This window comes from Corythoichthys intestinalis, chromosome 17 (genome assembly GCF_030265065.1).
Source record: "Corythoichthys intestinalis isolate RoL2023-P3 chromosome 17, ASM3026506v1, whole genome shotgun sequence".
Classification (NCBI taxonomy): Eukaryota; Metazoa; Chordata; class Actinopteri; order Syngnathiformes; family Syngnathidae; genus Corythoichthys; species Corythoichthys intestinalis.
Genome location: NC_080411.1, coordinates 39,514,688 through 39,530,112, shown reverse-complemented (window position 1 = coordinate 39,530,112; position 15,425 = coordinate 39,514,688). Strand labels below are relative to the sequence as shown.

Sequence of the window (15,425 nt, the reverse complement as noted above, 5' to 3'; positions counted from 1 at the left end):
TTTATATATGTATATTATATTTTAGCATAGGGAGAAAATACTACTTTTTACTTGTAAATTTTAAAGAAGTACTTATAAACTTTTACTTCCGTTTTTTTTTTTTTTTTTTTTTTTTTTTTTTTTTTTTTTTTTTTGCACCTTTATATTTACTTTTACTTAAGTACAAAAAAAAAAAAAAAAAAAGTGAGTACTTCAACCACCACTGCCGACCGTACTGAGACTACATGGTAGAAAATTCCTGACTTTTTAATGATGCTCAATCCCATGGTATCAATCTTGGTTAAGGGAACTGAGCATTAATGTTCCCTTGGACATCATAACTGCATGACCTTTGACATTGGTTGGTCTTGGCTTTATACATGGAATGATAAAACAATGTTGGCAACAGACAACCACTCCAGTTGTGAGAAAATTAACCTTCCTACAAAAAGTAGAGTCATACAACTTATCTGGGAGCCTACATTCCACTCAGAACAGGAAGGAATGTACCACTCCCACCACAGCCAGCCCCTCGAGGAACTGCTGCTTGTTGAATACAGTATATCTAACCATTTTTAGACAACACAGTATATTAATTTAACTGTCCACAATACACAAGCAGTGAATGAACTGACATTATGATATCAAAGCTGACTGGAAACCTTATCAGTTGCAAACCTTGTTATGATCATATTACAGGAGCTGAATTAAATTATATTGATCCCTCACTATAGCTTCAAACTTTGCAAAACAAAGTTTATCACTGATATTTTTTCAATTTAAAAAAATAATATTAATACAGTATTTGTTTTTAAAATGTTAAGATACAGTATATGCATGCATACAGTGGTATGAAAAATATCTGAACCTTTTGGAATTTCTCACATTTCTGCATAAAATCACCATCCAATGTGATTCGAGCTTTGTCATAATCACACAGATGAAAAAACAGTGTCTGCTTTAACTAAAACCACCCAAAAATTCATAGGTTATCATATTTTAACAAAAATAGTAAAAATAAGTAAGTGAACCATCACATTTCATATTTTGTGCCCCCCTTTGGCAGCAATAACTTCAACCAGACGCTTCCTGTGGCTGCAGATCAGTCTGACACATCGATCAGAACTAATCTTGGCCCATTCTTCTCTACAAAACTGCTGTAGTTCAGTCAGATTCCTGGGACGTCTGGCATGAACACTGTCTTTAGGTCATGCCACAGCATATCAATAGGGTTCAAGTCTGGACTTTGACTTGGCCACTCCAGAACGTGTTTTTTGTTCTTCTAAAACAATTCTGAAGTTGATTTACTTCTGTGTTTTGGAGCATTGTCTTGTGTAGCGTCCATCCTGTTTTTAGCTTCAACTGTCTGACAGACGGCTTCAGGTTTTCCTGTAAAACATCCGGATAAACTTTCGAATTACACAATTCAGTTGTGTAATTACAATACAATACACAATAAACAGCCCCAAATCAGGATTCTCCCTCCACCATGCTTCACGGTTGGGATGAGGTGTTGATGTTGGTGAGCTTTGGTTTCATCAGTCCACAAAATATGTTGCCAAAACTTCTGTGGAGAGTCCAAGTGCCTTTTTGCGAACATTAAACGAGCAACAATTTTTTTTTTTTTTAGACAGTAGTGGTTTCCTCCATGGAATCCTCCCATGAATACCATTCTTGGCCATAGTTTTACATAGAGTTGATGTGTGCACAGAGATATTTAACTGTTCCAGTTATTTCTGTAAGTCTTTAGCAGACACTCTGGGGTTCTTTTTTACCTCTCTCAGTATTCTGCGCTGAACTCTTGGCATCATCTTTGGTGGGCGGCCACTCCTTGGAAGATACCTAATAGTGCCAAACTCTCATTTGTAGACAACTTCTCTGACTGTTGATTGACGAACATCCAGACTTTTAGAGATAGTTTTGTATCCTTTCCCGGCTTGATACATATATAAATCAACAATCCTTGATCGCAGATCTTCAGACAGAAGATCTTCAGATCTTCTTTTGACCGTGCCATGATGCACATAAGACAATGCTTCTTACCAGGTGTGTATTTTATAGTGGGCAGGACAGCTTTAAACGACTCATCACCAGTGTTGTTAATAACGGCGTTACAATATAACGGCGTTACTAACGGCGTTATTTTTTTCAGTAATGAGTAATCTAATTAATTACTTTTCTCATCTTGGCAACGCCGTTACCGTTACTGAGGCGGGAAAGGCGTGCGTTACTATGCGTTACTAAGTTGGTTGAATAAAAAAAAGTCTGAGAGAAACGGACTCACGGGGACGAGAGCAGAGCAGGAGTGGGGAAGACGCCGCTGCAACCGCGATGCTAGGTGGCTCCAATAATACCTGACTGCAGCCATAGCCGACAAACTACGCCCACATGACACGGTAGATATCATATTATAGAACTAGATGCAAATGATAGACACTGCTGCACTGCCAACATGTTTTAAGGACTACATGCGTTTGTAAACAGCCGCCATCTTAAAGCAGTAGACCTCTCAGGAAGGCCCTGATGTAGAGATCCTTCCTAGCGAACCTAAGTAATTTTTTAAAATCTAAAATGCTCCTAAATCGGCAAAATCTTAACTTAAATCTATCTTGAAATGATGAAACAGTTTTAAAACTTACACATGTTTAAAATAGACAGAAGGGAACTAATGCAATAACAGTAGAAATTTTAATTGTGTGACCTGTGTGTGTGTTTTTTTTTTTTTTTTTTGAGAAAAAAAAAAATATCACTAGTTACTTTGCCAAGTAACTAATTACTCTTACATTCAGGTAACTGAGTTACTAACGCAATTACTTTTTGGGAGAAGTAATTTGTAACTGTAATTAATTACTTTTTTAAAGTAAAATTAACAACACTGCATGGCACTAAATGCGTTAGTAGACAGCCGCCATCTTAAAGCAGTAGACTTTTTAGGACGGCTCTGTTGTAGAGAACCTTCCTAGCGAACCTAAGTAACTTTTTATCTAAAATACTTCTAAATCGGCAAAATCTTGACTTGAATCTATCTTTAAATGATGAAACAGTTTTAAAACTTTCATATGTCGAAATTAGAGAGAAAGGAACAAATGCAATAATGGGAGCAATTTTAACAACTTTTTACAGTTGATTCAGGGTAAAGGGTAAATTAGGGTAAAGAATTGGGCTCGGGCCAATTGTACCAAAAACCTTCACAAAAAACTTCACATAGTGTGGCCAATGTTTTTTTTTTTTTTTTTTTTTTTTTTTTTTGAGGGAAAAAAAAAAAAAGTAATTATCACCAATTACTTTGCCAAGTAACTAATTACTCTTACATTCAGGTAATTGAGTTACTAACGCAATTACTTTTTGGGAGAAGTAATTTGTAACTATAATTAATTACTTTTTTTCAGTAAGATTAACAACACTGCTCATCACTGATTGGGCACACACCTGACTTTAATTTTATGGTAAAAATTATTTGCCATCCTCATTAAAATATGAAAATCTATAAATGTTTGGGTTGTTCTAGTTGAAGGAGACACTGTTTTTACATCTGTATGATTTTGACAAAGATCGGATCACATTTGATGGTGATTTTATATGTATATCTCATTTATATCATAGTTATTATATTTACAGTGCTTAAAAACATTAATTAAAATTTACATATACATATTGGCAAGTTTTTGTATTTATTGTTTTTATTATTAGTAGTATTATACTTTTGGAGGAAAAGGGAAAACACTTGTCTTACATGTATCTCTTTCCAATGCTGTTAAATCTGAATAAATACATTGAACACCCCCCCCCCAAAAAAATTGCCACCATTATCCACAAAAAACAAGGGATCACTGTCCCTATATTTGCCTCAAAATGGGTATTAATGTATTCTTCCAAATTGACACTAATAGAGAGGTACTGTATATACTAAATACCATCCCTAACAACCTCTCATTTTGATAAATAAGAAGAACAAGTACCTGTCGGTATGATGCAATGCAATTATGCATATTTTCCAAGAACAATATTTACGAAATTTGAATTAAGATATACAGTACAGTGAATCTATTCTCATTGACAAGAGAAGATTATCAAGTCTACCAAATGTCACCACTGAGTGAATACTATTTGCTTTTTTTCAGGGCCATTACGGTACATCATCATCCACAAGGGCTGTGTGTACTACTTTAAAAGTAGTACGTCTCCTGCACCACAGGGAGCATTCTCTTTAAATGGTTATAATAGGTCAGCAACTCAGTTCTCAATACTCTTTTTCCATTTTACCCTCTTATAACAAGATCTCTTTCTGAATATGTATTTAATGATGTTCTATGGTCATGTCCTCCTACAGAGTGATGAGAGCAGCAGAAGAGACAACGTCTAACAATGTTTTTCCATTTAAGATGATCCACTTCAGCAAAAAACATAGGACGTGGTATTTTTCTGCAGCTAGTGAAGATGAGAGAAGGGTAAGAACAATCACACCCACACATTATTTCTTATTCAAATCTGAATATTTAATAGTCACTCTGTATATGAATTCACAAATTAATATTTTGTGCCGTAATACAGAGATGGATGAGGTCCTTACGACGGGAAATTGATCATTATAATGACAGGAAAGAGTCACATATTCCAAGGTAACAAAATTAAAATACTTTACATATCCATAGAATAGCCAGGATAGGAAGCCTTTTCATGTTTCATTTGTTTTCTACTTTTAACATTTTAATGATAACATTGTCTTGTTGCCATAGTGACTCAGATTCAGATGCGGAGAGTTTTTATGGGACCATTGAGAAGCCTATGGACATTAAACACCCAATCAATAATGCAGACAATGGTAAGACATGCTGAGAAAATTGATTTTGGACAAATTTGCCACTGGTGTACACTCTTCTCTCTGCTTGAAGATTATGTTGAAGACGATGACGATGAAGATGAGGAAGATTATCTGAAGCCAGATGGTGACTGTTTGCCAACATCTACAGGTGATACAGGTCATTTTTTTATATGTGGGTGGTTTTATTTTTCTACAAGTATTACAGTGCTCCCACCAGAGGTGGATAGAGTAGCCAAAATCTTTACTCACGTAAGAGTAGCGTTACTTCAAAATAACATTACTTAAGAGTAAAAGTATTCATCCAAAAAATGTATTCAAGTACAAGTTAAAAAGTATTTGATGAAAAAAAATTCTCAAATAATGAGTAACATTCTAAGTAACTGCTTACGATGTTTTGATTTTTTTTACAATTTCTCGGCAATGAGTTATCATATGTACTGTTATAATTATTATACAGTACTATAACCTATTACTTAGCCGCATTAGGCCGAAGAAATACCAAAAAAAAAAAAAAAATCATTGAATTCTGGCGAGACTGAAAAAATCTGCAGAACTGAAGCATCATTCATCCAAAGGACATGAGTGCCCTCTAGTGGAGAAAATAGTTTCTAGTTTGAATAATGATAAAATAATAATTCAATAGTTTGAATAGTTGAATAGTGACGAGTTCCTTCGTAGATTCTGTTATGAAATTAAAAGGATCATATCTCTAGCTTTCCGCAATCAATCGGAGCCAAATAAAAACTGGGAGAGAGGTTAAAATGTGTAATGTTGAGTAATGTTGAGAGCAGCACTCTATGACAATTACTTAACTTTTTAACAGAAGCTGGTAGAGCTACTGTTGGCATCACTTGCAAAAAAAAAAAACCCTACTAAATTCTAATATGTAGAATAAAGAGGAAAAATGTACCGCCGAGTGTAGCCCAAACTAGCGGAGTAAGAGAAGCGTCTGTTCTTCATAGATCTACTCAAGTAAAAGTAAGATGTATAGCTTAGTATAACTATTCTTACAAGTACTTTTTCTCAAAAGTTACTCAAGTAAATGTAACAAGAGTAAATGTAGCGCATTACTACACACCTCTGTATCCCACCATGTCTATCTGGAAGTTTGTTACTTGCAGATTCACCCATTTACATTTTTTTGAGTGCCTAGGCCCGAAGTGTAGTAATACCTCGTGTTTCTAAGTTATGCTTTGCTGCCATCTTGTGACATCTTTGTGTCAAAGAGCCTGTGTCCAGGTCAAGCTAAATCTCAGCTGCGTGTGTGTGTGTGTGTGGGGGGGGCATAGATAATAGATAGATCCATAGATAAATTGAATGATTGATGTTGGTAATTTAAATTACAATAATTCATATCTTATCATATCTTTATCTAAAAAAAAAAAAAAAAAAAAAAAAAAAAAAAACTTTAAATGGCTACACTAGACTGGAGGATTACTCAAAGATTTCTGATATTCATAACAGCGTTCATAAACGATCCCTAAAAAATGCAATATTCGATCTGAATATTTTTGTTCACGTCGTTAGGGAAAATATAAAAAAAGTGAAAGTAAACGTTGAAGGTTGTATGTTTACTTTACAAGCATTGCCATGATTCGTAGTTTGAATAGTATATTATAACATTTGACACGTCACTGTATATTTATTTAATGCAATCAATAGAATGATGGATCTATTTCCTCAGGTCGACCCACTGGACCTCCACCCTCTTACCCACCTCCTCCTGTTCCAGCGATACCCCAGCAACATCTAGGATCTTGTGTAGCAATCCATAAAGGCCTGCCACCTCCAGTACCATCACATTGCAGAAACCTAACAGGCACAAATCCCAAAAAACCCTTGCCCGCAATACCTCCTCCCATTCTGAAACGCCCAAACAAAAGTCCACCTCCTCCACCCCCCTTTTCCTCACAGCTGCAAAATCACCCCTCTCCTTTCCCACCACCCCTTCCTCCCCCAAACTCACAGTGGCCTCCTAAAAGCAGGACACAATCTGCAGTTGGGCCGGGGACTGGGAATAGACGTTCGAGGCCTCCATCAGCTGTATCACTCCAAACCCCCGCCACGCTACCCATCTGTAACCAACTAGAGACTAGGATGATTGTCACTGAATTAGACCACTGCTCTCGTGAGGACGGAAAAGTTCCTATCAAGAATCACCTCACACAAACAAGCAAACTCCGCGGCAAGCCAAGCCAATCAGTGACCACAGCTGAAAATTTTGAAGGTCCAGTTTCAAAACTGCAAACGACAAACCATCTGTTACCAACTCAGACACCCTCCAACTACCCACCACAACCCAATCACCCACCTCGATCCCCTCTTCTTCAGACTGTACATCAGAATAGGAATACCAATTCAACTAAAGTTCCACCATCAGTAAAGCCTCCAGTGCCTGCACCTAAGCCAAGACATCTGGGCACACTCCTTCAGTAAGTTTCACTCACATACAAAAGAATTAAAAGTTTGATTTAGTATATACTATACAGCATAGTATAGTCTCGAGGTGCCCATTACAGCGATCGCGATCGACCGGTCGATCACAAAGCTAGTGTGGGTTATAGACTTCATAATGTATTGATGGCTCCGATCGGTCATGCACCGCACCAAGCATTCAAGTAGGGGGCCGCCCACATCCAGATGAGCTAATCACAAACACAGGCATGCAGCAATTTAACGCCCGATTTCTATTGAAAAAGTACGAAAGCTGGACCTCATACAAACAGGAAGGATTGTTTCAGGAGTGATTTGTTTGAGGATTCAAGGTAATTGTTATATTTTTCGTACCATGCATTTTGAAATGTTGCGAAAAAAATCAATGGGAGAAATTAGCCGATACTGCATTGGCATCATTATTCATATTGACGGAAAATAAATGCTAACTGCACGGTTTTATGCTTTTAACCAAGAGGTGAGTCCATATCTGTAAAGAATTCGGGGATTTAAGCATTTATTCACAAGAATTTTCACCGGAAAAGCTCTGTTTACAGCAGGCGGCCGCTAGCTACATTCACTAACAGACTACAATTGTACTTAGACATATTTACGCAAAATAAACGCTAACTGCAGGTTTTGTTTTGTTTTTTGCTTTTAACCCAGAATCGAGACTGTTTTACATCCATTTCTATAAACAATTCGGGGATTTAAGCATTTATTCACAATAATGACAAACAACAACAACAAATAATCTGTTTACATAAGACAGCCGCTAGCTACATTCACTAACAGACTAGCATCGTACTTTAACATAGTTATATAAAATAAATGCTAACTGCACGTTTTTTTGTTTTTTTTGTTTTTTTTGCTTTTAACCAAAGATCGAGACTGTTTTACAACCATATCTATAAAGAATTCGGAGATTTAAGCATTTATTCACAACAGTTTTCACTGGAAAAGCTCTGTGTACATAATGCGGCCGCTAGCTACATTCTCTAACAGACTAGCATTGTACTTCGACATATTAACGTAAAATAAACACGAACTGCACTTTTTTTTTTTTTTTTTTTTTGTCTTTAACCAAAAATCACGACTGCAATAATTGTTCTCCCATCTTTTGGTTGGTTTTACACATGATGTATTTTACAATGATTTACAAGGTCAATCCAAAATGTAACACTAATGGGGCAACCACAGGGGTGAAAGTGGCTAGAACTTCTTGCCGGAACTCCCTTACAAAAAGGTCGCCATGGAGCTAGATGTCTTTTTTTTTTTTTTTTTTTTTTTTTTTTTTTTTTTTTACAGGGTCAAACCTCCTAAAACCACAGAAATAGATGTGTTCTATCTCACTTCAGTAACATTTGTTTTACCATGAAAACTGCATGTAATGCTTAATGTATCAATTATGATACAAATTAGAGAACATATATATATATATATATATATACACACACACATATATACTCTCAAAGCACAGTTCCGCCGCGTTCCGACGCCGAACTTCTTGCCAGAACAGCGTTCGGGCCGGTTCCGGCCCACCCCTGGGCAACCATAAACCAGGCAGTTTAACTCGAACAGTTTGTGCAACAAAAGTGTTGTTGTGACGTCATCAGCAGGCGCGGGCCCGCAAGCAGCTTGTGCAAACCGAGCGGATTGTGTATCTACACAGGGCTTGGGCACCTTTACTATATGCTATGCTATGCCGTTCCTATACTGTACCTGGATTGCCAATGAGGTGTTACCATTTGACTTAACTTAAATGTTAGCCTCTTCTCTGATCAACACAGTGCTTGAAAAAATTAACACTTCACCTCAAATTGAAACTTCCTTTTTTTTCCCAAAAGCTGTGTCAGTTATGCCATCCATCCATACGTAGGGTTGCCAACCGTCCCTTGAAAAACGGAATCTTCCCATATTCATAAACCGTATTAATCTTACAAGCGACATACTTTGTCCCTTATTGTCGTGAAAATCAAAAATAGTGTTTTATTTGTTGAACGAATGAATACTGGTATGGTGCTTTACAAGAATATGTAGGGAAACGCATTCCCTCGCTTCTCCTGTTTTCTGACCAATGGCTGACAGAACAATTTCAATCCCGCTCATCTAATTGGTCGAGGAGGTACTGCAGCTGCCATGAGGAAAACGGAAGACAACATAAGAGTGTGATGGATAAGAAGTTTGAGTGAAATGCGAGTAAAAAGCATGTTCAAAATGTTCATCATTTGTTTTCTTTCTATTGTCTGTGTACTTTATTTTCATTTTCACTATTTGTATTACATTTTTGTGTTCTGTCAATTTAGTTTGCATTTCCACATTATATTTGTCGTGATCATTTGCGAAACAGTTTTCGCTGAGGGGACTTTAAACGCACCAAAATTGTTTAAAACATTTTTTTTTTTTAAGTTTGTTTTCACGTTTAAAACAAAAAAGAAAAAATGTTTGTGTTCTGTCAATTTAGTTTGCATTTCCACATTATATTTGTCGTGATCATTGGTGAAGCTGATAATGTTTGTTTTGAATGTGCTCATTCATCAACATAATTAATTCAGTTTTTAGAAAAAATATTATAATATTATAATTATAATGAAGAAAAAAATCACTTTTTACATACAAAAAAAAATAATTACAGGGGTTGGTTATCCGGCCGGCCGGCTCTACCAATAAGGTGTCCCATTTTCCTTTTTTTTCAGGGAGTTGGCAACCCTACCATGCTGTCTAGTCCCAGTTAGGATTCCAAATCCCTTTGAGTCTATCAAAGTACTCCACTTGTAGTGGAGGTGGTAGTAATCCACTAACAGTACTCCAAATTCTAGTCGACATTTTAAAATAAATAAATACATAAATACCAATAAATAAGAAGAACGCTTTGAACGCTTTTTAAAACTAAAACTATATTTTCCTGGAAGCAGTTTTGCTATGTGTAATGTGTTTTCCCACCAGAAGAACAGATCCAGAAGGTCAAAGTTTCCGTGCATCAGGAGAAAGGTCTGCTATGGAGTTCACAAAGAAACGAGACTTTACCACGTGCTCGGAAGGATATGATCAAGATTACGATAATGTAAGAACAAACAAACTCGTTACTCTAACCATCTTTGCTTTCTGAAATGATGCATAAATTACTTTGAACCCCCTGAGCATTGGATGATTACAGTATATCAAATCAAAAAATGAAGCCCTAATTTTAATTTTGTTCATGGTAATCGACTGAATTTTTATTCCATCATTAAATGTTAATTCTTGACTTATACTCACATTCTAATTCTACTTACACATCTTATCTCATCTCTGCAAACGTTTTATATAATGTGTTGCACTTACAGATGCATCTCCCAGACTCTGTTTTCATTGACTCAACGGAAACCAGCTTTGTGGAGAAGTAAGTATGACACAGCTACAGTATATAGAACAGGGGTGTCAGTAGACCAAATACAATGTTGAGGCACTATGGGGCACTGGCGAGCGAGCAAAAACATTTTTTAGCACTTACCTATCATAAAAAGGTCAGAAGTAGCGCTTTAAACTATATATACTCAAACCAAAATACTTGTTTAAAGAAAGTAACTTTTTTGTTTGTTTGTTTGTTTGTTTGTTTGTTTGTTTGTTTGTTTGTTTTTAAGCCAACAGTATTCAAAATCAAAATTGGCATATCCCATGTTGATAGTCAATTCACCTCTGCTCAGGCTCATTAACTTCCATCTCTCATTTACCTCCTCCTACACTCTGCTGTTCTACTTTGTCTGGACATACAGTAAATAAGGATATATCACTGTAACTGTTATGTATTTCATCAGTGTTTCTCAACTGGTAGGTTGTGACCTTAAAAGTGGTTCATCTTGCCTAGGTGGGTTACCTAGCTTACCTCTCTCATTCCTCCTTGCTGATTTGTCCTTGCTGCAATCAAATAACTTTATAATATCCATTTGCAAGAGTAATGCTATTTGAGTCAAATAGAAATAAAAAGAAATAATACATCTTGTTCCGGATTACAGGGACTGCAGTAAAAAAATTAAATTGCTTGTAAAACCGCTGGAAATTATGATGAGCACACATACAAAATTGTTAGAGGTTATATCCCATAGATAGGCAATTAATTCATCCGGATTGATTCTATTCATTTTGGTCATGTAAACAAATAGCAGTAAATAGCATCAGAATTGACACAATTCAAATACCACATATCATATTAACATTAGACAAAGCTGTTGAGTGAGAACCTCTCACTGAAATCACATTTTTCATTGTATTAATAGCCAGTTAGCTAAAAGACGGCAGCTAATCTGTTACTTTAATTTGCGACCAGAGTAGTTTACTGCAGTTAACTGCCTGATACATAAAAAGTAAAGCTGAACCATTTAAATTCACAATTCATGGGAATAGGAGAACAAACAAACATCAACACTGAAGTAAAACGAACAACAAGGATGGGCATTTTATTTGGCGTTAACCTGTAAAGCGGTGGGAAGATGTCATTTGCACCGTCGACTGTATAATGGGCACATGCACCGTAATATTGATGCTGCATTAACGTGTTGTTGGAGTAATCGAGAAAAAAAAAAAAAAACAATTGTATATTACATGGTGTCTATATAAAAGCGCCAAACAGTCACTCAAGTTGTATCAATGGAGCATTAAAATAGTAAAATACTCTTCTTTGTAGCTACCATGTTTTTATCTCACATTACAACTTCACGACTTTCAGAACGAATTTCCAACTAGGTAACTCAGATCTCTTGATACACATGTACACAGCATATCCGACTGTGCTTCGCGGAAGTATCAACTCATGCCTATCACAGCCAAAGTTATGTGCATAAATTACCATATTAAGGAGCCATGTGCAGATTGTGTATATGGAGTGAATATACTAAATGACCATAATAATTTTTGCATTGTGCAGATTATGCAATGTAGATTTAAAACTCCAAAGTTTTTTTTTGTTTAATTTTACCAGTGAAATTTAAACTGTGGCACTGTAGATCAACACTGGGGCACAGGCCCCAGTGAAATATGTCTGACGACGCCCGTGATATAGAGTAATGGTAATTATCGGGCTTAATGAGCAGAAATTGTGACATTGACAGATGATATGTCTTTCAGTTATGTCTTCTCTCTATTGACCAAACACTTTTGTGAGCAGATTCTTTGATTTGTATTGGGTAAACTTAATGTAAAAGACTTAATAATTTTGAATATTTTAATTCTGTACATAGAGAAAGTATAATCGAGTAACAGAAATAATATTTTTTCATTCATTTCTTGTTTTTATTGCCATACCTTGCCATACCTAAAAAAAAACGTATGGCAATAACCATACCTTTTTTTTTCATTTTCATTTCATTTTATTCTTATTTTTTTTGCTCCTGTAGATTATTTAAGGAGCGCTCCGTTCTCCTGCAAAATGGACTTTATGGCATCAGAAACTCTGGAACCAAAACCTCCAAGGTAAGACTGCAATTCCAAAAATAAAAGTAGTTAATATTTCAAAATATCAAAATGTAAACAAAATATCAATATTTGAAATGTTGAGAATGACAGCGAAATTAAAAACACTAAACTAATGTGTTCAGGTGCTGGTGGTATGGGATGTAACCTTAGGCAAAGCTAGAAACTACAGGCTGTTTGAAGAGGTAAAAAAAAATGTCTTGTTTTATATCATATAAAATCCCACACTGAAACTTTGCTTGTGAAATGCTATATGTTGTATGACACAGGGTGAACAGGTGTTTCTGGACTGTGATGTGACCTTCCCCACTCTTTCAGCACTGATCGAACACTACTATAGCCATCCACTTCCTCACCAGAGTTCCCTTTTCCTACAGATGCCTTACTCAGGTTAATCCAGAGAGGAGAGAAAACTTGCAATTTTGAAATGCTGACTGTGATGCAGAGACACATGTGATTAATAATTGCAGTAACTAAGAGCTAAAAAGGACTCTTTCAACCACAACTACTGCATACAGTACTGTACAGTAATTGGTCAGTTGTCGGAAATGTTTGGATCAATGTAGCACTTTAAAATGTGTTAACAGAAGCAGGTATAAGATTGACTGACATGTTGTCCCTTTTTTTCGATAGTTAAAATTGTCCATCCTTCATAGTCAGAAAAAAAATACAAGATGAAAAAGTATCACCCTCAAGAGTCCACTCAAAATACTGTACATTCATTTGTAAAATACTATGCATTCATTTGTTTGGTGGACAAATGTGAAATTTTGTCTTTACGTTTTTGTATGGTTTTCACTGAATGTTCATGTTGAGAAATATTTCTCTTACCAGGCACAATTTTCAATGTGTCTGAGTGGATTTTTTTCATACTTACTTTACTTTACTTTCGAACATACTTTTTTTTTTTTCAATTTAAGTACCTGATAATGGCTGTTTTAGATTAGCTATTTTGGTATTAGATTAGCTACTTTTTTATACTTTTTATTTTATTGCTGATGATCCCTATATATTTATATTTACTGTTCCTGATGTATGTTGAGGTGTATTTTTTTTAACGTGTATGTGTGCATATGTCAATATGAATATCATTTTCTAAGATGAATTAAAATGAGAGAGACTACAGAGCAGTCCTGTTGCCCCCCCCCCCCCCCCCCCCCACCAATTAGTCTTTAAAGAAATAATAAGCTGTAGCTGTAATGAAGTTAAATTCATAGGCTTGATCACTTTTGCTAAATAATGTATTCATCAGTTTATGGAAAAAATGTCAATAAAAATAAAAAAGCATAGAAGAAAAGACTAAACATTTTTCCCAGAAATAGCAATGTTTGCACGATCACATTAAACTGTTGTGACGACTTAAAAGGTCAGGCACAATTGCTTGCATAGTGCATGATTCTTTCAGATGATTGCCACCATCTTTGAGTGTCGCTGTCTGCGGTGCTGAAGTGTTTAAAAACAAAAAAGAAGATGAACAGAAACAATAACGTTATCAATAATAATGTCATCATATACATGCCATATCGCATCAATCTAATTGTTTATGTCACTTTTGTTACAAAATGGTACCTATTTACCTTATAGAGCTAAGACATTTATGGAGCACCAGCAGGTCCTCTATGTAAGGTGGATTTGTCCATAATTGTTAATTGTTTTAGAGATTAAAATGCCAGGAAAAGCATTAAAGAAAACCTTAAATGCATTATTATGTGAATTAGAATCATATTTTGAGACTATTCAACTATATCCAACAATTTGGCAAGCGCAGATGACGAGAAATTAGTTTTTTAATCTGGCATTTAGCCCCTGCCTGTTATTATAGCGCTCTAGCATGTCCAGCTGAAGGATGACGTCGGCAAGGTCACGATTTCATCTGATTTAGAATTCAGCCCATTGAGTGGGAATTATTCAGAACGCAGAAAATGCGACAAAGACAGCAGCAAAATGTCATTGTTTTAATCTCTCTACTCCAATATTTTTATATTAAATTCTTTTTATCTAAGTATTTTTCCTCAAGTGCTAAATAAATGGTATGGTCATGACAAATATAACTGTCTTGTGCTAAATGGAATATAAAAATAGAATATAATAAATAGTATAATATGACAGGGCAAAATTACTGCATATTGGTCAAAACTGCTGACTTCTTCCTCTCGATATTTTATGCCACCGGAGTTAGTCCGGCCCTTGTTCATTTCCCTGCTTCAGAGAGCGTAAACAAACCAGGAGGTGTGACAGCCAGCCGACAAGCTAACCTGAACCGAGCAGCGTTTCCAAGTCTTATTCTTGCCTTTCGAAGCGAAAAATCACACAAAACTACTCCAGATAATGTCACACGGCGGCAGGGTTGTCGATTGTGTTTACCGATTGCCAATCCCCCCAGCGGCAAGCAAGTTACAGCTCGCCATTCCCCTGCTGAGGCCAGGAAAGCTCATTTGCCGGGGAAGCAGCTGGGGAATGGCCGCCGGACATACCGGCCGACATCGGAGGAGTGCGTTATTGCCCAAGCCCAACCCGAGGATTGTGGTCTATTGCTGGGCAGAGGGGCAAAGGAGGCTTGAAGTCTGGACGATATGGAGATCCGCACGAGCATAAACTCGTTCAACACGAATATGGCCTAAATTAATGCTTAACTACATGGCGAAGACGTAAACAGTGAGAGAGCGGCGTGCAGTTGTTGTGTGCAGCTGACATGGCAGGATGTGTGTGAGGAAAACTTTTTTACATGTCCGTCTATGATCAA

The 15,425-nt window shown here is 36.2% G+C and overlaps 1 protein-coding gene across 1 annotated transcript in view; it reads left to right on the top strand.

Moving 5' to 3' along the window:
• sh3bp2 (SH3-domain binding protein 2) overlaps window positions 1–13,800 on the top strand; it is a 42,406-nt gene extending 28,606 nt beyond the window's left edge. Inside the window, exons 3-13 of the mRNA XM_057818051.1 lie at window positions 4,101–4,203; window positions 4,310–4,427; window positions 4,531–4,598; window positions 4,716–4,801; window positions 4,872–4,949; window positions 6,486–7,233; window positions 10,181–10,298; window positions 10,561–10,616; window positions 12,607–12,682; window positions 12,808–12,867; window positions 12,952–13,800. Coding sequence (XP_057674034.1) covers window positions 4,101–4,203; window positions 4,310–4,427; window positions 4,531–4,598; window positions 4,716–4,801; window positions 4,872–4,949; window positions 6,486–7,233; window positions 10,181–10,298; window positions 10,561–10,616; window positions 12,607–12,682; window positions 12,808–12,867; window positions 12,952–13,077 — 1,637 coding nt within the window. The 3' untranslated portion in view covers window positions 13,078–13,800. The remainder of the gene's footprint in view (window positions 1–4,100; window positions 4,204–4,309; window positions 4,428–4,530; window positions 4,599–4,715; window positions 4,802–4,871; window positions 4,950–6,485; window positions 7,234–10,180; window positions 10,299–10,560; window positions 10,617–12,606; window positions 12,683–12,807; window positions 12,868–12,951) is intronic.
• Window positions 13,801–15,425: the final 1,625 nt, after the last annotated feature.